Raw genomic sequence first — 27350 nt, 5'->3', positions numbered from 1 at the left:
ATTTCTTGCAAGGTGTTGTCACTTGTAAATGCCTCTCTAAGTATTCTCTCTTAATTTAAAAGAAGTAATAAATTATGTTGTAATTCTTTCCTGCCAAATAGTTGTTTACATACTGTATTTTTGACTATAATTAGGATGAGAGATAAATTCGTGGATAAAATCTCATTCAGCCTTCCGATGGATTCTTTAGTTTTGGGAAATATTCCTTCTGTGCAATTTTAAGATGTAAACTTTGTGTTGTCGTTTTCATATTAAACTTTTCATTTTACAAAGTAATATTCATCTGCTGCTACTGCTATATGATCGCTCTGTGAATGTTAAAACTCGTTACTGTCATTTCTGAAGAGAAAATAAGTTTCAAGATCCTTCTGCATTAATTGTTGGTTTTCCTTGAAAGTGTTCCTAAAAAATTCTTTAATTGGTAATTGTTTTATCAGTACTTTTCTGCACCTGCCATGCTTCTTGACCTCTTTAAAGACAACCCAAATACATGTCAAGATCCAACAGTGGCAATGTCCGAGGACTATCTGTATGTGTGTGTGCATAAACAAGAATTATTGAGCGCATACTGTATTGCCAAAATATGTAGCAGGCAAATAATGGAAAAGTACTGTTTTATCATTATAATTTATATGCATGGAAACAAAAAATATTGCACTTTTAAAAATGTACTTTTTTATCAACATATAAAAATGACAGTTGATGTGTCAGATAATGGCAACATATCTGAAGTGTCAGAATAGTGATGTATCACAAACTTCAGAATATTTATCACGTGTGTGCGTAATTGAACAATGAAATTAATTTGAAATTTGACTAATAAGCAACCTTAATTCAGTGTAGACTTTAAATAAAATTCTCTTGATTTCAAGTGTGTCCAGATATAGGTGTCTTTTCTTTAGGAGCAAAAAGATTTGGTACCCTTCTGTTATCAAGACTAGATTCAGAAATATATGTAGGTGTGCATATATGTTTGAATATATGCGTGCACACATACATACATACATGCACATGTGCATGCATACATGAACACTGCCATTCATCCATACATGCATTCATTTCTGAATCCGCTACCGATAAGCAAAGAATACCAAAAATTTTGGTGCTACTCCATTTCCAAGAACTGTAAAAAAATTGCCAAACCAGTGATGCTTAATGAATTGTGTGCATACCTAACACAATTCATGAGTTTATTTAACACAAGTTCAATTTCTCTTTCCCCATTAAATTTTTCACAAGAAATAGATATTTATTTAAAGCATGTCATAAAATGCAAATACCAGTCAGTTAGTTTATATTTAACGTACCCCTTGGATTATCGCCAAATTGGTGTTTTATTTATGGTAACCTGAGTAGTTGAATATTATGGAAATGCTATTATGATGTGCTTGGTTGCATGATTGTGGTGAATTTTACTGATGGGAAAATACATGTAAGGGCTTACTTCTTCCTTGGATGTCAGTTAGAAAGTACATTGCTTATTTTTTGCTGTACACTGAAAAATGGCTGTATATGATGAGATTAATGCAAAGTTTATGTATGGTTTGGAATGAAAGGGGAAAGAAAGCATTAATTGACTGGTGTGTAAATGAAGTTTTACCTAGTAGTCATTATAAGTGTCCTGTTTGTACATAGGAAATGCATATAGTGAAATGTAAAGATTGTTCAGATGGCTTTGAATGGGTTTGTCGCAAGAAAGGTTCATGCAAGAAATGCCACCAACAGTTCGGCACTATGGAGGATATTTTTTACTCTTATTTTTGTGAATTTATGTTGTGACAGCAGTTTGCATTTCTAATTAAGATAATTTTAGAAAGTTTTTGGCTGCTGTTAAGGAATTTTGTGTGTCACAGACTGAAGATACAGAAATTTCTAAATATGGCAAGTTGATATTTCCCTTTTTATGTTATTTCATTGTGTGATTTAAAATGTAGTTTTTAAGCTTCAATTGGCTAAATTTTGTTCAATTTGGTGATGAATAACTTTGTTTTAACATTATATAATGTCATTATTCTCCCGATTTTTTTAAAAGTGAAAATAGATTGATGTGTGCATTAACACCGAGTTTATTCATTTCTTTGACTTGTTATTTTGGTTTTGTGTAGCGGCCATTGTGCCTTGCTGGCCAATCGCAAATTTTCGTCAAGGGACACCCTGAAATATATTTTACCTTTCAGTCAGCATTCAGTTTTTTTTTCTCTATATGTGTGTGTTTTCTTCATTTATATTTTTGAATTCTTCAACACTAGAAATAATTTCATTGAATATGAATAGTATTAGTTCTTGATTAGTAGAACCTTCGTTTGTCTTTTTCAGCGATTGATTAGCATCAAAGTTTTAATTTTATTTTAAACAATATAATTGTGTCAAGAACTGTACAGTTTTTCTTTGTCAGGTGTCAGATGGAGAACATTTTTGGAAGATAATATACAGATAATCCTCTAAGCAGAAACACTAAAAATAACATATTAGTGTGACACTGCTGCATATATCCATTAATGTTTATGGAGGTAATCTGATGGGGTAGCAAGCATTAATTCTATATCCTTTCTAGAAATACTATACTATAAATTTAAGGAAAAAAAGGAAGAAAAATGAATTGTTACAGTAGATGTTTTTTTCTGAAATATTCTAATTTGTATTAGTTTTGTTTTGATTGTCTCTGAATTTGTTTCCTGTCTTTTTATTTTATGTGTGTGTTATACAAAAGTTTAGAAAAAGTCACTACAAATTTAACTTTTTAATTTTTATTTTGAAATATTAGATATGTATTTTGCATGCCATTGTTGCTAATTGTTTGTTGAACAATGAAATTATCTGATGAATTTAAGATAATTTCTTCATTTTTTAGTCTGTATCAAATTTTTTGTATGGAACCTTGAGTTCTGAATGTAAAAAAATATAATATTAAGTTTTTATTGGATTTATTATTTTAAACTGGTTTTTACTTAACAATTTTATCATTTTTTCCAAACAGTATTCATTTTAGAATGTTTATTTTCTTTCTGTCCCTTTTTATTTTATTTGTTGTTATTATTTAGTTGGATGTAATGGTTGATCTTTACAATATGGTAACTGGTAGTTTGGCGACATTTTGGAGGCGATAAAGGTTACTACCTGGCACTTTGGTAATAATGTGAGCAGTACTCAGTTCCGATTACACATTATTTTGTATGAGGGAAATGAGAGATCATGGGATATGTCATGTGATATTAATGGACGAATTACGGTTCTTTAATCGGAAAAGGGGGGAAATCGGGAAAAAATCTGGAAATTTTGTATTTGGCTTTATTCTATGTTGTGTGAAACAGTGTTCATGAATTTTTGGATCCCATGGCCATAACTAAAGTGAATTCGAAATGGGTATTTATGTATGTATTAATTTAATGCATGTGCTCATTTATATTTTAAATAGTGTTTTTGAATTTAATTATATTTTAATTAAATGATAGTTATTTTGTGAATTTTATGTTTGTAGGAATTTGGTATACGTTTTAGTTGAAGTAAATGTGCATGGAAATAATTTAAATATCTGACACTAAATATTTGTAATGGTTGCGGTATGAATTCGTTGGTGACGTGTATAATGTAATAGATGATTTCGAGGTAAAAGTTTTTGGATATTTTATTTATTTTATATGTGGAAATGTTCATTACTTTTTCACGATCAGGTAATTTCATATATGTTCTTTTTACCGGGTTTAAAGATTGAGAAAATTGTCATGTATTTTCGTGAAATTTTTCTAATTTATGAGAAAAAAGCAGTGTACATGGATATAGTGAAGAGTGTGCGCAATGCCATTTTTGTGCAATTCTGGGATGTTTTTTTAAGTAAAAATAAGTCGACGTGTACATGGTTTAGTGATATTTTAATTAAATGATAGTTATTTTGTGAATTTTATGTTTGTAGGAATTTGGTACACGTTTAAGTTGAAGTAAATGTGCATGGAAATAATTTAAATATTTGATACTAAGTATTTGTAATGCTTGCGGTATGAATTCGTTGGTGACGTGTATAATGTAATAGATGATTTAGAGGTAAAAGTTTTTGGATATTTTATTTATTTTATATTTGGAAATGTTCATATTTGGAAAGGGTAAATACTTTTTCGCGATCAGGTAATTTCATATATGTTCTTTTTACCGGGTTTAAAGATTGAGAAAATTGTCTTGTATTTTCGTGAAATTTTTCTAATTTATGAGAAAAAAGCAGTGTACATGGATATAGTGAAGAGTGTGCGCAATGCCATTTTTGTGCAATTCTGGGATGTTTTTTTAAGTAAAAATAAGTCGGCGTGTACATGGTTTATGTGTATGTGTTATTTTGAAAAACGCGTAAGGAGTATGGTATTGTGCACTTTTTCCCAATTTTGCAGTGAATATTTGTCATGATTAAGCAGTTTTGTTAGATAAAATTTCTAGCATAAGTGTAATTCGGCTAGTAGATTGTTGGAAGAAGTGTTCAGTAGATAAAAAGAAAAGAAACATGTCTTTACTTCGTGAAGACAAAATGGCGGCGGGAAAAAAAAATAGAGGGTTGCTGTAGGAGAGTTGGTCGCCAAAAAAACGCCAAGTTACCATAATGTAAAGATCAACCGATGTAATAATAATTGCATTATCCATATATAATATCAAACTTTTAGGAATATTTTACATTTTGTATTATGCAATAGTTTTAAGGATAGGTAATGTATACATTTAAGTTTTAACTTCCTATATTAAAGAGTAAGCTTTTCTTTTTTAACATTGTATACTACGGGGATAAGTTGAAAAATAAGTTTCCCCTGTCGACTGTGGTCAGAGTTGTGTATGAAAGTCAAAAAATAGAATGAGACATTAAAGATATGACATACCTTTATTTTTCCACATAGGTACCAAGTACATTGAGACATTTTTCATATCGCTTGATAAGCTTCAAAAAGCCCTTCAGGAAAAAATCAGGGCATTGCATATGGAAGAAGCGTTGAATGGCTTGTTTCACTTCAGTATTGCTTCCAAAGCGCCTTCCCCCGAGTTTTTTCTTAAAGCCAGAAACAGATGGAAGTCGCTTGGTGCGAGATCAGGACTGTATGGTGGATGGTGTAGGCGCTCCCAACCAAGAGTTGCAATATGGTTTTGCGTTGCCGTCGCCAAATGTGGTCTGGCATTGTCATCCAACAGCAGAACGCGATGTGAGAAGGCCAAGCCGCTTTTTCCGAATCGCCTCTTTCAATTTCGACAGGGTGTCACAGTGCATAGCATTGATGGTTCCAACCTCCAAAAAGTCCAGCAACAAAACTCCTTGGGCATCCCAGAAAACTGTGAGGAGCACTTTACCTGCAGAGGGAGTTGTCTTGAACTTCTTTCGGACAGGTGATGATGGATGTTTCCACTCCATAGATGCGGCCTTCGATTCTGGCGTGAAATGGTGGACCCATGTTTCATCCCCCGTCACAATCTGAAACAGAAAGTCATTGCCATCTTCATGATAACGCACGAGATGTTCCGGCTTTGAAGAAAAATCTCGGGGAAAGGCACTTTGGAAGGAATACTGAAGTGAAACAAGCCATTCAACGCTTCTTCTATATGCAAAGCCCTGATTTTTTCCTGGAGGGATTTTTGAAGCTTATCAAGCGATATGACAAATGTCTCAATGTACTTGGTACCTATGTGGAAAAATAAAGGTATGCCATATCTTTAATGACTCATTCTATTTTTTGACTTTCATACACAACTCTGACCACAGTCGACAGGGAAACTTATTTTTCAACTTACCTACATATTTTAAATTTCACATCATTTAAGAAATAAACCTCTCTGTTTTCTTTAAATTACATGATAAGTATTCTTTTAAATGACATTTCTGAAGTATTTCCATCAAAGTAATAAAGTTGATATATTTTATTGTATTTAAAGAGGAAGAGAGGAATATTAGTTACAGTTTTTATTTTTTGCTCCTGGAAAAATTAGGTACCTTAGTTTCCATGTTTTCTCTACCTTTAGAAACTAAAGGCGTAACCTTTTTCCTAGTATTTATATGGCTTTATCCAAAGTATTGACCAGAAGAGTGGTCTTAATGTAATTAAGTATTGCAATCTTAAATATTTATGTATTTAGTCTCTTTCAAGTTATAAAGTCAAAAATTAACTAATGAAATTAAAATTAATTTTTTTTCCCCTCTTTCTAGCCTTGTGTTGAAGTTACATGTTATAGAAGGAGTAAAGAATCCATAGCTGCTTTTGGAGCAAATCAGCTTGCAGAATGGAAACCAGATTCCTTAATGATTGTTGTCACTGTAAGTTAGTAGTTCTACATCAGGAAATATATACATATATACTAAAAACATAAACTAATTAATTTGTAAGAAACAAATTGTTTAGAGTAGGGGTCTTCAACCTTTCACGCCCAAGGGCCACATCAATAAATTCACAAATATTCGCGGGCCACATGTCTGTCAAAAAATAGTGTAGTCAGAAAATTTATTAAAAAAAAGAGGAGGTTTATTTTGCAAGGCTACAATTGATTCTAGGTGAAGAAATAATGTTACAGATTTGTATATATATATATATACATACACACATTGGTTCCAAAAAGTCAAATCAAATTAAAATGTTTTGCAACTTTTTTTAACTATGGAAAAAAAAAAAAAGCATAAGGATGATTGTACAAAATGATGTTAGAAAATGCATTTACGAAAAAAAAAAAAAAACATTACTGGTGGGACATGGTAGTTACTTTAGTTTTAATGTGAAATTCAACATTGTTTTTCCCTGATTAAAGCTTCAGTATCCGGTTTAATCTGTGTTGTTGCAATTTGTAAAATTTCCTCCAAATGTCTGTCTGTCAGCCGTGTTCTTGTTTTGATTTTAGGATTTTCATTTTACTAAAATGCTGTTCACATTTGTGGGTACTGCCAAAGATAGAAGATATGAAGAGTGCATGTTTACGAATTCCTGGATACTTGTCTTTGGTCACGTACTTCGAAACTTCACGTACATCGAATAAAAATAAATTAGCGTAGGATTTTCAAGAAACTTGCATTTTACTGAAGTTACACTGTAAATCTATAAATTCTAATTGAAGTTTAGGTGGAACACTTCCAACATTTACTGAAAATGGCGAGGAGAACATTCTGATAAAAATTTCATTTTCGCATAAATTTGCTTTTGAATTCCTCTTTCAAATTTGAAGTGCATTGTACATAATTATTTGAATTTCATGTTGTAGAATTCTTCATGCACTCCATCAATTTTGCAAAGTGAGTGAAATTCTTATTTAGCAACTGACTTTCGCACAGGATTAATTTTGTTTCAGAAGCTTTCACAAAGTAATAAAGATTACGAACAAGTAGATCTTTTCCCAGTAAGCAATTGTTAAAATCATTGAGATGGCCTGTAATATCGACAAGAAATGCAAAGTCTCTCAACCATTTCTCATCACTGAATTTGTGAATAGATTTCCCTTTAGATTACATGAATTCTTGAACTTCGCTCTTCAAAGAAAACAGGCGCTGAAGCATCTTTCCTCCACTCAACCAACGTATTTCCACATAATACACAACATCACCATATTCAGCTTCCAAATTGCTCAAGAACTATTGAAATTGTCTGCGATCAAGTCCTTTAGACCGAATGAAATTAACCACTTTTACAACAACATTCATCACATGTTCGAAGTTTGAGAAGGACTTCTTACATAAATTTTCTTGGTGCATGATGCAGTGGAAAAGTCATCATAGTATTATTTCCACTTGCCTTCACATCAGATTGAAATAATGTTGTTACTTCTATTTTCTCTCCAATCATACATTTAGCACCATCCGGGGTTATAGCAGATATATTACTGAAGTCTAACTCATATTTATCCAAAGTTTGTGTCAGATTCAAATACAAATCCGTTCCTCATGTTGTACCTTTGAGTGCAACGATACTGGCGCTAATTCCTCTACAATTGTCTCTATCAACACCACGAATAAAAGTGGCTACTTGTGAATTATCTTTTGCATCTGTTGATTCACCCATCGCTACAGAATAAAACTCAAATTGTTTGCCTTTGGATTTTAATTTACTGAATATATCTGTTGCGAGATCCTCTATGCGCCTAGCTACTGTCACACCAGACAAGCTAATATTCGATCTTGAGCCTGTGATGGACAAAGCACATCAACTGCATTCTGAAGACATTCTTTTGCAAATTCTCCATAAGCAAAAGGTTTTCTATGCTTAGCAATTTTTTCTGCTATCTTGTAACTAATACGAACACTATTTTCAGATTCTTTATTCGCTGTGGTGAAGAAAATCTGCTGAAAATTTAGTTTTGATTTTAATTTACTCACCTTATCACTTCGAAAATGACCTTCCAATGCAGAATATTTCTCACTGTGCTTAGTATCATAATGTCTCTTAATGCATTCCTTCGTCACAGCTACATTGTTGTTGCAAATAAGGCAAACTGACTAAAATTCGTCATTTTCAGAAAATTTTATCTCAAATAATATCAGGCATCGCGGGCCACGGGTTGAAGACCCCTAGTTTAGAGGAAGCATTTTCTTTCAAATTAAGATTTAAAGAATTTTTTTAAAAAATTTGTTTAAATTATTGTATTTTTAGATATTGTATGTGGCAAATATGCAGGCTGAGTACATTTTCTGAAGTGTTTTCTAGATAATAAAAGAGTTTGTATATGAAATGGCCGCACAAATGTGCTCTTGATATTCTGAGGTCTTATGCAAAAAGACAGTTAACAAGTATAAATACAATATCTTATGCGTAATCAGCTTTATATTAGAGAACTTCCTGTTTCTCTTGGGAAAAAACAACAGCTGCTGTCTCTCTTTTTCTGTAATTGAGATGTTATATTTACATTTTATTTAATGAAGAAAACTTGTGTTAAGCTTCAAAATAAATACACTCATGTCCATAAATTAAGGACAATGCAAAATCAGGCAAAGGAAGTGTTAGAAGCAAAACAAATTTGACTTATTTGTAAAGCTTATTTATTAAACAAAATGTAAAGAACAAAAAAAGATGCTATATGTTTGAAATTAAAAAAATTAGCGATTTTTCCTACCTGGAGCAAATAATAATAAAAAAAAAAACTATTTACAAAAAACCAATATTACATGGTTGGTATGATTGTTAATACATTGTATGTCTCCCAGACGATGCAATACAGTCCCTACAATGCCTAGGCATGCTGAGTATCAAATTATCGATCTGATCTTGGATATTACACCACTCAAAAAGCAATGCTCTCCAAAGTTCCAGTAGACATGTAGGAGGAGGTTGACGGGCTGCAACTCATCGGTTAAGCATGTCCCACACGTGCTCTACTGGATTCAAGGTCCGGTGAGAATGCTGGCCAGTCCATACGGGTGAAATCCTCCGATTGAAGGTATTCGCTTACGATGTTTGCACGGTGAGGACGGGCGTTGTCATCCATAAACACAAATTGTGCACCCATGGCGCCCCGAAACAAACGTACATGTTGTTCTAGAATGACGTCCTAATAGATTTGGCTTGTCATGGTTTCAATTTGAACATGCAGGTGATTTCTGGAACCCAGAATAATTCCACCCCAAACGAGCACTCCTGCACCACCTTAATGGTGTCTTTCAATGATGTTTTCGTGGTGGTAACGGGTACCTGGACTATCCATATGAAAGTCTGGTGAGAATCAGACTGCAAGCTAAACCTGGACTCTTCGGAAAACATCACACAAGCCCACTGTTGCGGTGTCCACAATGCATGCTCTCTACTCCAGGCTAACCGCAGGCGACAGTGAGTTGCAGTAAGTGGAACGCATCTGACAGGTCTACGAGCATATAGACCAATCTGTCCTAAGTGTCTGTACACGGTCTGCCTTGAAATTATCGTAGCAGTGGCTGAAGAGAGCTGACGAGACAGGTCAGAAGCTCTGCTCTGCCTGTTTATTTTGGCAGAAACTGCCAAATACCGGTCCTCATTCGGCGTTGTAACTCTGGGGCGACTGTGCTGTAACGTCTACTCACATTACCATCATCTTGGAATCGTTGCCAAAGCCTGGAGATGACACTCTGGGCAATTCCAAGTTTGTCTGATACTTCCAGTTGGGTACGCCCACATTCCAGACGGCCGATAATTCTACCACGTAAAAAATCATCCAAATGCATCTTTTGTGTCATAACTATTCGGTTATGGCACTGAAATGCTTATAAAGCGCCTGCGAACAATTTTACTTCTTTGCCTGTATTTCTTATATATCACTCTCTTACACTCTCGTCATTGTTATGTACCATTGGTGTCATCTGGTTACTTCCTAAAATTTGCATATGATTCTTGAAGATGTGTGTAGTGATTTTACAGGTGATATATTTATTTTAGAGTTCGATTTCCGTGTGACTCCAAATTATCCTTAATTTATGGACATGAGTGTATTTAAAAAGACAACTGATCTTAGTATTTCCATCATGGAAGTTCAGCAACCCTTACATGTTTTCTTTAAAGATAAAATCTGGAAAAGTGAAGAATGACCTATTTTCTAGGTATTAGGCTGTATATAAGGTGGGTTCTTTAGGAATAAAAAGTACAATCTATATTTTGTTTAGAGGGGATGGAATTTTTTTTTCCAGGTCTGGTGGAGGTTATTAAGCTTTTGCTGTAATTGTAATGCTTGACTTTCTAAATTTTTTAAAAATTATACTTGTTTGTTTCTTTATTTTTCTTTGTGTGGTATTTTGTGATACATTTTGACCTGTGTATTAGTCTTGAATGAATAAATTATGTATAATTTCCTAAAATTGTTTTTGTTTATATATGAAGTACTATAATATTTAATAAATAATTAGAAAAATCTACTATTTGTTTATTACAAATCCTGGCCATTTTGAGTATACAGTGATCCCTCATTTTTGCGGTTAATGGGGACCAGAACCTTCCGCGAAAGCTGAAAAACCACGAAGTAGGATTTGCCTCTAGGAATTTTTGTGTATGTGGGTACAAGAATGCTTTAAATATGTAAACAGTATTTATACTTTACACATTTAAGACAAAAATAACAACAGTATACGTATTTACTTAAATATGTCAGTGCTAATTAATAAGGTTAATTATAAAACCTTATACAGTAATAAACATTAATCAACATTGCTTTCTGAGAGAGGCGAAGAGTCTTGTGTTGGTGGCAGAGAAGAGGCTCTCACTTGACTCGTAGAAGCTTTAGGCTCAGAAGCAGAGACTCTTCTGCTGGAGGCACTGATGGTAGAGCTGGGGGCTTTACCTTGGGGAGAAACATGGTAATGGGTAGTTGCTGTCTTTTTTTTTTTTTTTTTTTTCACCTTCAAAATTCCCCTGTACAAGGACATAACCCCGTCAACAGAATTGCTGAACTCGACAGCTCGAACCATATTGTTGTCAATGTCATGTGCAAATTGTTGCTTCGCTCCTGCCATGTTGTACAATTGTTGCAGATTCTCCAGAGCTGACTGAAAAGCGTGGCAGATTGCCATGCTTTTCAGTTTCTTCTTCATCTTCCTCTTTGTTTTCTTCCTCACTTGCAGACTTTGTCATCTCAAGGAAGTCTTCATCGGTCAGTGGGTCCGCGGGGCAAAGGTGATATAAGGTGCTTATGTCTATATGCTTATGTCTATATGTGATATAAGGTGCTTATGTCTTCTTTTGTCGTGTTGACAAATCCTTCATATCTTATGATGTGAGCCAGCTGAGTGATAAACTTCTTCAGAAGTGAAGTTTTTTAAGGCTCGCTAAATATTAGATAAACATGAGGCAATGTCCTAACTGTACCAGTATGCTTTCAAGGTGAATTCGTCATTGGCATCCTCAATTGCCGAGATGAGGCCCTCTGTGCTGGACCGAGTGTAGAGTGTCTTAAAGGCACGAATGACACCTTGATCCATCGGCTGAATTAGAGATGTAGTGTTCGGGGTTAGAAACTCTATCTGCACACCGTCATATTGCATGGCCTGCACAGTCCATCAAGAAAGGGACCTTAAAAGGGAGGCCCCTTTTCAGCCAGATACAGCTTCACCTGGGGAATGAAGCAATGGAGGAACCATTCAAGGGTCAGAGCTTTCATTATCCAGGCCTTTTGGTTATGCATTCAGAACACGGGCAACAGATCCGTATTTTTGTTTTTTAATGCCAGTGTATTTTTGGCTTTATAAATAAGGTCTGGCTTAAGCATAAAACCTGCAGCGTTGCCAGCCATGATGATAGTCACACAGTCTTTGTGAGCCTTCAAGCCTGGCCTCTTCACATCGTCCTTGAAGAGGAATGTGCGTGAAGGCATCCTCTTCCAAAAAAGGCATGTTTCATCCATGTTGAAAAGTTGTTCAGGGAGGTATCCTTCCTCACTGATGAGGTTAGGAAACTCTTCCTCCATGTAACGACAAGCAGCATCGTTGTCAGCAGAGGAAGCCTCACCGTACAGAAGTGCATTTCTGAGGCTGTATCTTTTTTGAAATTTTTGAACCATCCTTTGCTGGCTGAAAAGCCTCGTCCTCGAGTAGGCGAATCACTCCTGGCAGCGCTATTACTGGCTTGGGGTTCGTCAGCGCCTTCTTCAGCCTCTTCATTGTCGTCATCGGGCAAGATTTGGTCGGAGAGAGCTTTGGCCTTTGTCCTGATCATATTAGCATCCAAACTCGCTGTTTTTTTTCTGCAATCAGCAATCCACAATGGCAGTGTATCTTCCATTTTCACAATTCTCTTATCATGTGGAGTTACCACATGTTTTGCTTCTTTATTGAAGGTTATTTTTTTAGGTTTTGAAGGTTTAGCAGTGTAGATGTTTGCTTCCTCTTTCTTGATGTACCGCACTGTAGATTCATTCACCCCGTAGTGGCGTGCCACAGATGTATAACTTCTGCCCTCTTTGATCATATCTAAAAGTTTCACTTTTTCACTGATGGTCATCTTCTTCTTCGTCCTCTTGGGCACCTCAGAGGGAGCACTTAGGCGGCATTATAAGGGCTTAATTAATAAAAAAAGTTGTCACTTTAACAAAAAACGTTATCGCCAATACAACACTAAAATACAGTATGTGAGACAGTCAACATCATGGACAAAACTGGCCAGATACAAGGGAATATGCTAGGTGATCCTGCAATGATGAGTAGGCAATCAACTCACTCGTATAAATCCACTCGTACTCATTGGTAGATGTTGCACCGAAACCAATCATGCACCTTTATGAGAGCCCGTGGTATGTACTCTGAGTCAACTCATCTCTTTGACATGCAGGGATACTTCTCTCGCATGCATTAACATGAAACAACATTCCTTTTTGCAATGTGGCTGCCAACATGGTTATATTTTTTCATTTTTATTTTTTGATGAATATTTTGGAAAAACCCGCGAAGCACTGAAGCCGCAAAACATGAAGTGCGAAGTGGCGAGGGAACACTGTACCTCATTAGCCTATGTGCTTTTCAATATTTTTTTTACAATATTATTGTAAAAAACAGTACAGTTAGCTGAGACAATGCACAATTAGTTGAGAGTACTATATATTGACAGTATTTGTCATTCTTGCTGTATTTGTTTTATAAAGAGTTTCATGAATAATGAATTTTTACTAGCATTCTTATGATTTTACTGTAAATAGGTTGGACTGTATATAAAATTAGGATGTAATTTCTGTAAAATAAAAAGTAAGGCTAATTTTGGTTTTTTAGATGTAAAATTATTTTCAAGTTATTATTAACAATTTTATTTTCAGTTATTTGTTGAAACATGTTGAAAATTGGATGTATTAAAATATGGCTTTGGAAGTTGACTCAAATTTTAGAAAACATAATTTTGTGCTGAGCTTGTTCCTGTAAAATTTAATTAATTGAAATTCTCTCTTTTTTATATATATAAATGTTCTTGAGTCAAAAAGAAAAACAATGTATAGAATAATTTCTTTTTTATATGCATTTTTTTTAGACTTGTTTGAATCATCTTCTGTTTTACAATGTTGATATTGATGATTCTGTAAAAAGTCTGTATGAGCAATTGGATAGCAAGTAAGCATATCAAGATCATTTCATTTTAATGAAAATAATTTAAGAGAATTTCCTTAAATTGTGCGCTTGACTTTCATATTAAGTATTTTTTGATAATTTGTAATAATCATGCAGATAGATATTGCATATTCAATAATATTCTGTGAGCCAGTGTTATATTGCATGTCTGTGACTTCACTGTGCTTTAATATAGAGGAACTTAAGGGAATATCTCAGCAAATCTCTAGAACTCATCTTCCAGAAAGCAAGAAAAATCCATGCTTAGATTCTGAAACTATTTATATTCAAAATCGCAATAACAACCTTGTATTTAGCGTACATATATCAAAACACTCAATCGATTTTGAAGGCAGCTAAAGGTCCCTCCTCATCAGAAGAAAGAAATTACTAGAAAGGGGAAAAAAGATGAAAAATAAAGCATCGGCAAAGGAGTCTCAGAATCACGTGGTCGTAACCGCATTTTGAATCAGAGTTACACTGGCCGCCTACTTTTACTGAGCCAAGCTATCTGATCAAACATATAACACATAGACTAAAATGAAAAAAAAAAAAAAAAAAAAAAAAAAAAAAAAAAAATAGCGAGTGGGGGGCAACTGCACCTTCACATACCAAGTCTGAACCTTGAATAAAAGAGGTCTGAACCTTTTTTTTCATTTTAGTGTATGTGTTATATGTTTGATCAGATAGCCTGGCTCAGTAAAAGTAGGCGGCCAGTGTAACTCTGATTCAAAATCCGGTTATGACCACGGGCAGTGCTGATGACGACCATGTGTTTCTAAGACTCCTTTGCCGATGTTTTATTTTTATTCTTTTTTCCCCTTTCTAGTAATTTCTTTCTCCTGATGAGGAAGGACCTTTAGCTGCTCTCGAAATCGATTGTTTTAATATATGTACGCTAAATATAAAGTTGTTAATGCAATTTTAATTGTCACATTGACGTGTTTCTCTTCTATTCTACCATTTATAGTGTTAAATTTCTCCATTTGCTTTAGTCTTTGACATGACAGTTGAAATTTGATGCTGCAGATGAGAATTCCTCAGTTTTTATCTAACAGCTATCAATATTCTTTTATGTTTATTACAGTCAAAAGTCGTTAATCCGGACTCGTCGGGACTTCGGCGATTCCGGATTATCGATTTTTCCGGATTATAGATCATCAGTTTAAATCTCGTAAGATGGCATGCAGAAATTCTAAAATTAAAAATATGAAACCGTAATTTATGAAATAAAGAACAATTATGATCTAAAGGGTATCAAAATTTGCAAAAAGAAAAAGCTTAATATTTATTTGTTTACTTTATTAAACATTTCTTTCAATGTAAGTTGTTTAAGTTTTGCTTCATTTCATGTGATAATACTTTCTCTTTAATTCTATTAAACAGACATAATTTCTTGTTCAGTTACAAAGTTCCGCTGTTCAAGTCCTATAATTGCTGTGTCGAGAACACCGACTAATTTGTCAATCGAAATTTTTTCGTTTTCGATAACCTCTGTCATTTTCTTCGCTATCGGAAGCGAATTATAATGACGAGGAACATGTTTTAAATCATATCAAAGACGGAGCATATCGAGATGAAATACTACATTTGGTAAGGAATTATAAGCCAAATAAAATAAAAACATCTGCGCTGAAGATAAGGATAATGCTGACAGATCAACTTCCAATTCATTACACGGCGTTCCCCCCCGCCGAGCAGCGTGAAATTGATAAACAGATTTCGGATTTCAAAACATACTTTCGCTTTAGATCCTTTACATATTAACAAATATATATCGGAAATTCTATTTGGTATAATCGAAAGTTTAAGCTTACTTTTATAAAATTGCTCTTACAGTCTGCAAAAAATAATAAGCCGGATCCAATTCGAAAATTAAGGAACAACGCAATCATCAACATTAACTGAAATAGATAATTAGATAATTTTAGCTTATACATCCATTCTACATAAAACGTGCACGCGAAAACGTATTCTGCACTTGTGCACACTCATATGCGCAGTCATAAAAGGTCTTACGCGCACGTGTAAACGCCTATGCGCATGTGTCAACACGGCGCATGCGCAGAAAGTTTTTAGTTTTGAGGTCCGGATTATAGATCATTCCGAATTATGGGTGTCCGAATTAACGACTTTTGACTGTATAAAATTCTTTTAATATTTTATTTGTTAAGTATGTTTAGAAGTTCTACTTACTTTTTAGTTGGGGGGAAAACAAAGAGAGAGGCAGAGAATATATAGACATAAAATATAAAACCGATTTAATTTCTTGAAATAACCATTATCTTTAATGTTTTAGTCGACAATTTTTGCTTTGGGAGAGCTTTTGATTTCGTACACCAATTCAGACTCGAATCACAATTCAAGCCAAATTGCTGTGACTATTTATGTACAGCTACTGTATTACACTATATACATGGTTCAAGATTAATTTTAAATAAAAAAATGGGAATGATTCTCCATTCAAATCAAAATTCTATTAAGAGAAGCTGAGTAAACGACCACCGTCATCCAAGTTTTTTTCCAAGTTTCCCAACTAAAACTAGCTATTTCTGCCACATAATTAAAGCTGCATGAGGTTTGACATTATTGTAAAAATTAAAAATAAATATCTTGTGGCTAACAAATGCTGGCCACTTAGATGTCAAATTTTTTCTCGGTCAGCCCATCTGTCGACAGTAGTCAGAGTTTATTGTTTCATTACATCCCAATTACATCATAATTCTGTTGATGTCTCTGGCTTTTTTGTGGTTTTTGGCAGAATTCACAATTCAGCATGTCATTCTTCAGTGTTTAATAGTACTGTATATAAAATATCCTTTTTCATGTAGTGATAATGATAAGGAGCACACCTTGCACCCTAATTGCTTCTGATAAATACAACAATCCTAAGGCGAAGTTTTTGGAGAAATGCAACTTTAAAATTTATTTATTGTAATTGAATTTTAAATTCAACATTAAATTTAAAAAACTATAAATTGAATTTTATAAAACTCACTTTACCACGCTGTATCATCATCCGTAAACAGCGTGCATACAAAATTTGAACTTGATAGCTTATCAAGAAGTAATTTAAAAATCGATGACAAGCTTCAGATTATAGCGACAAACACCGTGAGTGAACTGAATACAGTTTTTGAAGCGAACTTGCCAACTTTTATATATTGTATTTTTAAACACTTTGGAAAGATCGGTAAATTGTTGCTATCACATAACCATTATTTTTATATAACATTCTTGGTGTTATGAAACGTGTGTGGCATTCATACATGATTCCCAAGAATTCTGTTCATTTGTCAAAATGGCTGCCTTTGAAAATATTGTGATGCTTAATCTGTATGCTCAACTGTGTATGATACTCATTATTCAATATTTAATTATGTTCTATTTCTATACAGAAATGTTGGTAACATTGAGAGAGGTCAACAAAATTCTCGCAAATATTTAATTATTTGAGTTATATAACTACTTATAATAGATTAAGAAATTTTGTGTCATTTTGTAAAAAAGACTTTCTTTAAAATTCCTTTTTGCCTGCCCCCCCATGCTAAATGACTTTATTACTATTCTAATGAATGGAAGGTTATAAAAACCAACAGCTGACTGGGTAATTACAAATCTAACTAATAAATGTTCTACAAATACAACTTTTCATATTTTAGCAGTTTTTTGGAAACATATTTATATAGATTGTTGGAGAAATCGACACAGTTTTATGCCAATTTAATGCATGGAAAATATGCCAACATATACATGGAAATTTTCCTTTAAAATATCAGGAATAATTGAAAGAAACTTCTGTAATTTATAAATGAGGAAACATTTAACCAGATTTTACATGTGGGAAAATATAATGAATTATGATCTACTTTAAAAATCAAAAGTAGCGATATCAACACAGAACATTTCACAAAAGATACTATTTGATGATCTCAAAAAAATCTTGATTATTAGTATGGAACATTTTTTCATTTGGCAGCCTGTCCCTACATTCCTGTTTACTTACTTTTATGCTTTTATCTTAGAATAATATATTGCATACATAAAAATTTCTCTAAATTAATGTTATTTGGATTTGCAAACCTTTTTATGCTGAAATACATCTTCGCAAATGGCCGTCTTCTACTCACTAGTGCTTCTTGCAGACTGCCAATTAATGAATCAAAGACTGCCGATTTCTTTCTTCTTTTGTTTTCCCTAATCATTCACACAAAGGCCGAACCTTTGGGTGAAAACAGTCCTCCTGTGGTGTTAATTCCTCAGTAAAGAGAGACAGCACTGAACGAGGGAAAGTGTGTTTATTTGTGGAGATCTTGACTTTCCTTTTCCCTCAAAATTCGAGCATTACCAAAATTGACTGTAAAAAATATACTCTGTATGGTAAACCATAGAACTTTACATTACGTGCATTAAAATCCAACAAAACAACAGAAAACAAACAAGCACCCCTCCAAAAAAAAAAAAGTTCTAAAACCAAAATATGCTAATCTGAAAATCAAGTATAAAAAAAAGAACAAAACTAATACAGTCAAAAGTCTTTAATCTGGACGTCCATAATCCGGAATGATCTATAATCCGGACCTCAAAGCTACAAACCTTCTGTACATGCGCATATGCGTCTACGCATGCGCGTAATACATTTACACATGCGCATTAAATGTATAACGGACGGTATAAGCTAAGCTAAAATTATCTAATTATCTATTTCAGTTAATGTTGTGGATTGCGTTGTTCCTTAATCTTCTATTTGAATCCGGCTTATTATTTTTTGCAGACTGTTAGAACAATTTTATAAAAGTAAGCTTCAACTTTCGATTATGTCAAAAAGAATTTCCGATTCTGGAGCTACCAAAGGATCTACAAGGCAAAAGCATGTTTCGATGTACATCAAACAAAAAGTGGAATTGCCGCAAAAAATGGATAAAGGCATATCCTTTGTTTATCTAACCGTTCCGAAATCTGTTTATCAATTTCACACTGCTCTGCGCGCGGGGGGGGGGGGGGACGTCGCGGCGCGCAATGAACTGGAAGTTGATCTGTCAGCACTATCCTTATCTTCAGGGCAGATGTTTTTATTTTATTCGGCTTATAATTCCTTACTAAATGTAGTATTTAATCTTGATGTACTCTGTCTTTGATATGATTTAAATCAAATTCCTCGTCATTATAAATATCACAAATACATTTCAAATAGTTTTCTGGTTGCAATTTTCTAATTTTGACTATGCGTAATGTATGCTTTATGCATGACCATTGAAAGAAATGTTTAATAAAGTAAACAAATAAATATTAAGATTTTTTTTTTGTAAATTTTGATGCCCTTTAGATTGTAATTGCTCTTTATTTCATAAATTATGGTTTCATATTTTTAATTTTATAATTTCTGCATGCCATCTTACCAGATTTAGACTGATGATCTATAATCCGGAATAACCGATAATCCGGAAACGCCGAAGTCCCAACGAGTCCAGATTAAAGACTTTTGACTGTAGTCATTTAGACAAACTAAAAATTGGGAGGTCTCCAATTATGCTAAACAAATTTTTTAATATCAAGAAAACGAAAAACTATGCTTAGAGATTTATTAACCTTTTGAAGACGGGATGGCCATTATAGTGGCCTTAGAGTCCTCTCTTTGAAAAGGCGGGGTTGTCCACTTTAGTGGCCATGTCTATTTCCCCCATTTTCCAGGCTGAAAAGTGGGGTGAAATGTCAAATTTGACGCCCTAGGGTTTTAACCACTTATCTCTTTCAAAGGTCTTCCTTTTGCGGCATAGATGCACCCCTCTGAGAATCCATTAAACTAAACACAAGAATCTTTGTTGCAAATAGGAGGTGATTTCTTAAAGGGGGAAAGCATTCGGTTCAAGATTCCTCATCTTTTGGTAGCTTTTACTGCTACCAAAGCCCCGGCCTCAAAAGGTTAAATAAAAAGATTAAAACTGAACTTAAACAGCTAAAAACTGAAAACCCATTTGAAGCAATAATTGAAAAGCGTAATTTTACTGAATTCTAAAGATGACCAAACGGTGTTCTTGCTAAAGAAAGTAGAATTCAAACTGCTGTGGGGAAGCCGAAGTTTTTTAGTTGTATGCGACAAGTTCAAACTGTCCAATAGCAGAACTAAGTATTTTAGCATGTGTTCAAAATATCCTACCCGGTTATATTTTGTGTGTGGGAGTGTTGATGGTCAGGTGTGGTCTGTAAAATTATTACTGTCGAGGAGGGAGTGATGGTCAGCCCAAGATGGCGGCGTAAGAAACTACGAGGCATATTCGGAAACTAAGTACAGTTTTGAAAAAAAAATAGTAAAACAATTTTTTCGAATCTGATTTTATTTTTACATGAAAATACATGTCTTAAACTATTTTTCAACATAGTTTCCGCCAATGATCAAACACTTGTCATGGCGGGGGACCAGTTTTTGTATACCATCATCAAAGAAACTTCCCGCCAGTTTCGATAACCACGACTCCACGGCATTTTTCGTGTCATCATCAGATCCAAAGCGCTTGCCACCAAGCTTGCGCTTCATGTGCAGAAACAAGTGATAGTCGGACGGCGCCAAATCCGGGCTGTACGGCGGGTGATCGAACTGCTCCCAATGAAACTGTCAAATTAACGATTGAGTGACACCAGCAGTATGCGGCCGAGCATTGTCATGGAGCAACACAATTCCTTTACTGAGCTTTCCTCTTCGTTTGTTTTGAATGGCACGCTTTAGTTTTGTTAAAGTCTCACAATATCGTGCCGCATTAATCGTTTCACCTCTGGGAAGAAATTCAGTAAGCAAAACGCCTTTCCTATCCCAGAAGACAGTGCACATGATTTTTTGTGATGACATTGTCACTTTGAACTTTGTTTTTTCGGAGAATGAGTGTGTCTCCACTCTATCGATTGTTGTTTCGATTCTGGTGTGAAATGACACACCCAAGTTTCATCACCTGTCACAATTTGGTTTAAAAATTTTTCTCCCTCATCACTGTATCGCGTGAGAAATTTCAGGGCACTACCAAGTCGCTTTGTTTTGTGAACATCAGTGAGCATTTTTGGAACCCATCGGGAACACAGTTTGCGATAATTCAAGCATTCAGACACAATTTCGAACAAAAAAGTACGTGAAATTTGTGGAAATGCCTCTGAAAGAGTTGTCATTGTGAAGCGTCTGTTCTCATGAATTGCTTCATCAACTTTACTTACCAAATCATCGGTGACGACAGAAGGCCGACCACTCCGAGCCTCCGCGTGGACATTTGTTGGACCTGCATTAAACATTCTTACCCACTTTCACACCATTGCATCACTTATTGCATATTCACCGTAAACTTCTGTCACTTGACGATAAATTTCGGCCGGTTTAACATTCCTCGCGTTAAAAAATTTAATCACGGCACAAATCTCACAGTCAGTGGGAGAACTAATTGTCCTAAACATTTTGAATGTGCACAGCAAACTGAAAACACAACATAGAGCAACCAAAATGGTGACAATTGAAAGTCAGTGAACAAGAAAGACTAGTGCGCAATCGCTGAACGCCTACCACAGCGCTGCGACGCCGCTAGAATGAAACGGTACTTAGTTTCCAAATACGCTATGTATATAACTCGCATGTATAATCAGATAAATTACAGATATATAATCAATAGGTAAAAGAAGAAAATAAATCCTAGTAGTGAAAGAATGATGAAGGAATTTAAAGCAGGATGAAAGCATTTCATTTATCTTAAAATCAAAGAATATTTTATCAAAAACAATTTTTAAATTTTCAGCAATTCTTAGAGTTTTACCGTTGAGCCCTGGTAAATCGGCCTACTTCCAGATGCTGAGGAACGGACTGGCTACATATGCATTTTTTTAATTTTCCTGATGCATGAAATGAACACGAGCCAGTTTCCTAGAAATCCTACCTGAGAGCATTTTATCTTTCAGGTTGATAGGCTTTGACTGCTTTGCTATTATTCATTGAAATTAAACAATGGTAAACAAAGCCCCCTAATAATGACAAAATCTAATATTGGGAAAAGAAAGAGGTGATAAACAGTTTTTAAGCAAAAGAGTGATGGTTCTGCTGGTGGCCACGGGGCACCCTGGTAGTTCAACCGGGATTCGATCCCAGGCGAAAACATTGACTGCATAATTTGTTTGCATGGTTTTCCACATGTGTAATGCGAATGCAAGCCAGTTTTCCTATGAAAATATGTCATGAAAGCATTCCTCGCCTTAAGCAAAAAGCTTTTATGTACTCTGTCATATTCTAACAACCTAACCTTTTTATGAGACAGAATGATCTCTTTTTTAATGTATAACTCCTAATGATGTCAAAAATTGCAGGGTTTTTTTTTGTTTTTTTGTTTTTTTTTTTTTTTGTTTTTTTTTTGTATGTGTGTGTGTGTGTGTGTTTGTGTAATATAAAAAATACACATCAATCAGTCGATAATGCAAATCCATAGAACTTTACATATAATCTACATGAATTTGTATTTTTTCGACCACTTATTTACGTGTTGGAGAGTTTTATGTACTGAAACTTTATGTGAGCAATAAACTTCTCTGTATTGTATGCACAGAATGTTTCCACATTAACTTTCTCTGAATTATTCAAAATTTAATATTTTGTGAATGTGACGGAAGGAAGTTTGCATTTAGCATTTTGGAAACAGATACTACTGTCACTAGATTTCAAATCAAAATATTGTTTATAATGTAGATTGTTGTATATTAACTTATAGCTATAAGTTGTATATTAACTTATAGCAGCATGGTTAAAACTCAAAAATGTTTGCAGAAATTTCTTTTATGTAAGCATCTTCTCAAATATATTTAGTTATAGTATTTTTATTTTTGTAACATATTTAATATACTATATTATATATACATAAATATATTATATATGCGTAATGTGGAGCATGTCAAAGATCAGATTCACTTTAATTATTTTGATCATTTCATTGAAATTTATACAGCAAATGGCATTGAAGTATTTATGCAATGACATTAAGATTGCTTGCTAATTAAAAGTTGTTGATAATATAACATTTTATACGAAAAAAAAAATGCTTTGAATTGAATAATTATAATATTGGATTTTTAACTAGCATTTTTAAGTTTATTAATTAAAACTGTGTTAATTAAAAAAAATTTTGCAGACAAATAACTCAGCAATTGTTCTGAAAGTTAAAACACAGTTTTAATTTAGAACTTAAACATTTTAAGGTAATATTAATAAATTTGACATTTGAGAAATTTGTAACAAGTATTCAACCTGAATGACAATATTATGCATTTCTTTTGAATTGATTACACATGAACCAAAGAATGAACAATTTTAAGATGAAGCATTATTATTAACACATTGACTGCCATGGGGGTCACCGGTGACCAGCACTCGGCTACAGTGCCATGGGTGCCACTGGTGATGTGACCAATAGTAAAATACATAATTAGAGTAAATATTGATACTGATAAATTTTTAAATAGCATCATTGTTACTATAATGGTTTGAAGAATAATGTCGTAAAAATTTTAATTATAAATCGCAATAATGGTTTACAGAGCCTTGGCGGTTCATTGGTGACCCCCCACCACGTAAAATGCATTAAGCACAATTATATAACTCACATTATCTTCTGTAGATAATATTTCAACATAATATACATTGCATATTAAAATTTTCAAGTTGACATCATGGGCAAACCATGTAAAATGCGCATGACAGTCAACATGTTAATAACCAATAAATAAAACAAAAATGGACATAATAAAATGTAATTGATATCAAACTTGGTAAAAAGTATTTCATTCTTATAACAAAAATTTTGACAATGCACACCTTTTCATTATTCTATCTGCAATATTACTAATAGACATTACTAATCGTGAAAGAAATGGAATATGCTTATATTACTTGATAAATTAAATAGATAAATAAATAATGCAATTAATAATAAGTATAGTACTTTTATCTGTAACAGAAATAAGTGTCTTTTTTTTTTTCTTTATTTTTGACCCAATTTAATAATACTTAACTCACCCACTCAGTTCACAGGAAATAAATATCACTCAAGAAATTAATTTAAAATATTTAATGGAACTATCATCACATAACTTCTGTATTCATAAATGTGATTATAAGAAGCATAAAACAAAAGTTAAACATTAATATAGGATTCCATAGAAATACTTATTGTTTTAAAATGTAATATCTAGATTAGTAGAAAGGCTACCTTCCTGAACAGTTGTAGAAACTCTAATTATAAATTTCTACATCATACAAACACCTCAGTCATGGAAGTAGTCATTGACATGGGTACCCTTTTTTTATAACACAAGTTGAAGGCTATATTGTTCAACACTGCTCCAAATAACCCAAGGGGGAAGTTAGGAGTATCTAAGCTTTGAATATACTTCAGTTTTACAACACTCTTGTCTTTGATGTTTAAGAAACGAAAAACGAATGGGAGGGAAGAAGTTTTTTTGCTGGAGGCAAAACCGTTTTGAGACACTCTGAGCTTGAGGCAAGCCCTTTTTGAGGATGAAAGTTAAAACTTTTGTGAGACATTTTGGTTCATTTTCACTATCAAAGTGAAAACCGGCAGTAGGTTAAGTCACAGACAGCATTGACAATATGAAATCTTTTGGATATGTAAAAATAAACAATGGGTGCATGCAGATAGACCCTTATTAGTACTTACAGCCTCAGGTTTCAGAAAGCTCCAGAATCTTATTTTGCTTTTTTTTTTTTTTTTTTTAAATAAGGGGGAGAAGCAAATGTTCACTGAAGTACTTACAAAGATGATTGCTTAGGGCCCTGGATTATCTTAATCAAGACCATTCTTGATTAAGACAGCCCATAAAAGAGGGCTGTTGATACTGTCATGTGTGCATTTAAATTAATTAACATAGTTTTGGGCAACAGTTTGGTAGTTTTAAGTTTTTAAAAGCTTCATTGATGCAGCTGTCGTTAGTCTTATAGTGAAAGTGTACTGTTGCTATTGCTTCGATTTTCTATGTTTCTGAACTAATAAAACTAAGAGCTTTAAATGTATAGTTTTAATATTTAATTTGGCTTTTAATTTAATGTAGCATGTACTCTCATCATTTTCAGTAGCACTGATACTTTATATTGTGTATTTTTTCGTTGTCATCAAAATTCTGTAACATATTTAATTTTTTTTTTTTTTTTTTTCTATTTTCAATTTTTACTTGACACATTTCTCAGCCTTAAAAAAGTCTTGGTTGTATGAAAAAAATCTGAAATATTTTATACTTTTTAAAGTTATAAACTGGATGGTAAAAGATTTTCTTGGCATAGAAATTACATTAAATTACTCTTGTATTAGTATATTATAATCAGTATTGAGCAATTCCGTTTAATTTAGGATTTCTGGGTTGCGAAGAGAAAGTGATGAGTTGTTTATTAAAGGAAAAGTTCCTCCCATTTCATTAGATCATGTTCATACATTATGTCTGCATTCTCAAATATGTAGGTATGTAAATATTTTGTACATTGATATAGCTGTTTCTTATCAAAGTTAAATTTGTAAATTAGTATATCCTTGGTGTTAGCAAGTTTGTACATATGATATATATAATTAATTGCATTTATAAGAAGACATTTAATAAAAAGGAACTGAAAGTGTATTTTGGTTTTGTTTATACATTTTTAGTTTAGTATGCATCAGAGATGAATTGATGGTTACAACAATAGATGGTCACTTCTGGAGAGTACATTGGGAAGGACAATTAAATGAAGATTATACTCTTAATTTGGGAAATATTTCTTTCTGTTTGGATCAGTTGCAGTCTAGAGGTATGGTTAATTTAGTAAAAGAGAAAATGCTTTTATTTTAATTTTATCATTGAGATAGTAATTGTTTTGAATTGTAAGTTAAGACTCTGAAATTTAAGTAAATTTTAATTAAATTTCAGAATCACATTATATATCTGCATAGTACATAAATCTCCCTTGTATTGTCATTTTCGTTTTTGTAGTTATCCTCCCGTTGCTTTTATTCTCATTATTAAGTCATTTGAATTAATTAAGAAAATGTCTTTGTTTGGCCAGGCAGATAAAACTGCTTAACATAAGGTTTTATATTAGAGATAATTTCTGTATCTTATTATTAATAATGACATTTATGACTATTTCATCAGATTGTGCAAAAATGAAAATGATTTTTTTTATATGTATAAATTAACTAAATGTGAGAAAAGAGATGTAAATCAATTGTTTGATATTTGAAACGCACATCTGTTTGATTAATTTTGAATATATGGACACAATTTATAGGAAAGATATGTGCATACTGCATTTGCCTTTCATCTGTTTCATTTATTCCATTTTATGACAAATTAGTGTTTAGCTTGATTTAAATGTAATAAAATTTTACACTGAATATTTACTGTAGGATTAACATTTGATGGCTCCGGATTCTATGTCAAGAGTATGGAGTATTCTCCAATCATTGGTGGTTTTTCTGTTGTTTTATCAAATGGGCAAGCAGCTTTTATAACAGCTACAACTTTAAAATTTGAACCTCACGTGAGTAACTTTTGTTGTTGGAATTTTTTTAAAAAGACTTTTGAGACATAATTCAGATTCTATCAATGTTAGGCTTTAAAATTCCTATAATATGTCTGTAGTTTTATTTGCTGAGCAGTTAACTATATTAGAGGTGCATTGATAACTTATGTTTTTTAAATTATATTTTTATTCCCATTAAAATATAGAAAGCGTAGAAAATCTATTCCCTTTTGCTTTTCTATTGCAATTTACATTGCCCTCTTAGATACTGTTTTTCTCCTTTTTTAAATAACCTTTCATCCAAAAACCAAGAAGGGGAAATTATATGAGTAATTTAATTTCTGAAGAATATGTTTACAGTAAGAACATAACAAATGAAAAGTAGTCACAGATAAACTACTGGTAACTATCACAACATTATCTCTTTAAAAGAAACCTTGTGCGATTTTCCACTATGTATTTCTAAGTTACAGTTGAGAGAGAAGAATCTTAAGAACTAGTAAGCGAATAATCGCTTGAGTTCTTGAGATAGAAAACAACAAGGGAGAAGGGTGAAATAACCCTTTATTATTCCAAGTTTAACAAAACTTCGTCTTGGAGTTGTACAATAAAGCTGACACTTGGGCTTGAACTTAAGAGACTAAGAATTAAACTAAACTAATCTTAACTAAAGAGATATAGCTGAAGCTATCAAAATTCTAACAGAGTTGGCCCCTTGACGCTAATTGACTGCGAAGCTATCAAGGGCCTAAAGTATAGCTGAGCGTAATAATAGCATATTAGAGAGTAGCTTAAAAAGATGGACACATGCAAAACTATGTATTCTAAAACTATGTTCTAGCCGGA

General features: G+C 33.3%; 1 protein-coding gene across 3 annotated transcripts in view; it reads left to right on the top strand.

The window, feature by feature from the left end:
- Positions 1-27350, top strand: part of Rich (Guanine nucleotide exchange factor subunit Rich) — a 153066-nt gene that overhangs the window by 607 nt on the left and 125109 nt on the right. For all 3 annotated transcript variants that reach the window (XM_085810847.1, XM_035353446.2, XM_035353445.2), the window contains exons 2-6: positions 6167-6274; positions 13905-13984; positions 25360-25467; positions 25648-25790; positions 26389-26522. In XM_085810847.1, coding sequence (XP_085666973.1) covers positions 6167-6274; positions 13905-13984; positions 25360-25467; positions 25648-25790; positions 26389-26522 — 573 coding nt within the window. The remainder of the gene's footprint in view (positions 1-6166; positions 6275-13904; positions 13985-25359; positions 25468-25647; positions 25791-26388; positions 26523-27350) is intronic.

The sequence above is a fragment of the Stegodyphus dumicola genome, chromosome 2 (genome assembly GCF_044657685.1).
Source record: "Stegodyphus dumicola isolate Sdum_Otavi_A_Nest chromosome 2, ASM4465768v1".
Taxonomy (NCBI): Eukaryota; Metazoa; Arthropoda; class Arachnida; order Araneae; family Eresidae; genus Stegodyphus; species Stegodyphus dumicola.
This window is presented reverse-complemented; position numbering and strand designations above follow the sequence as displayed.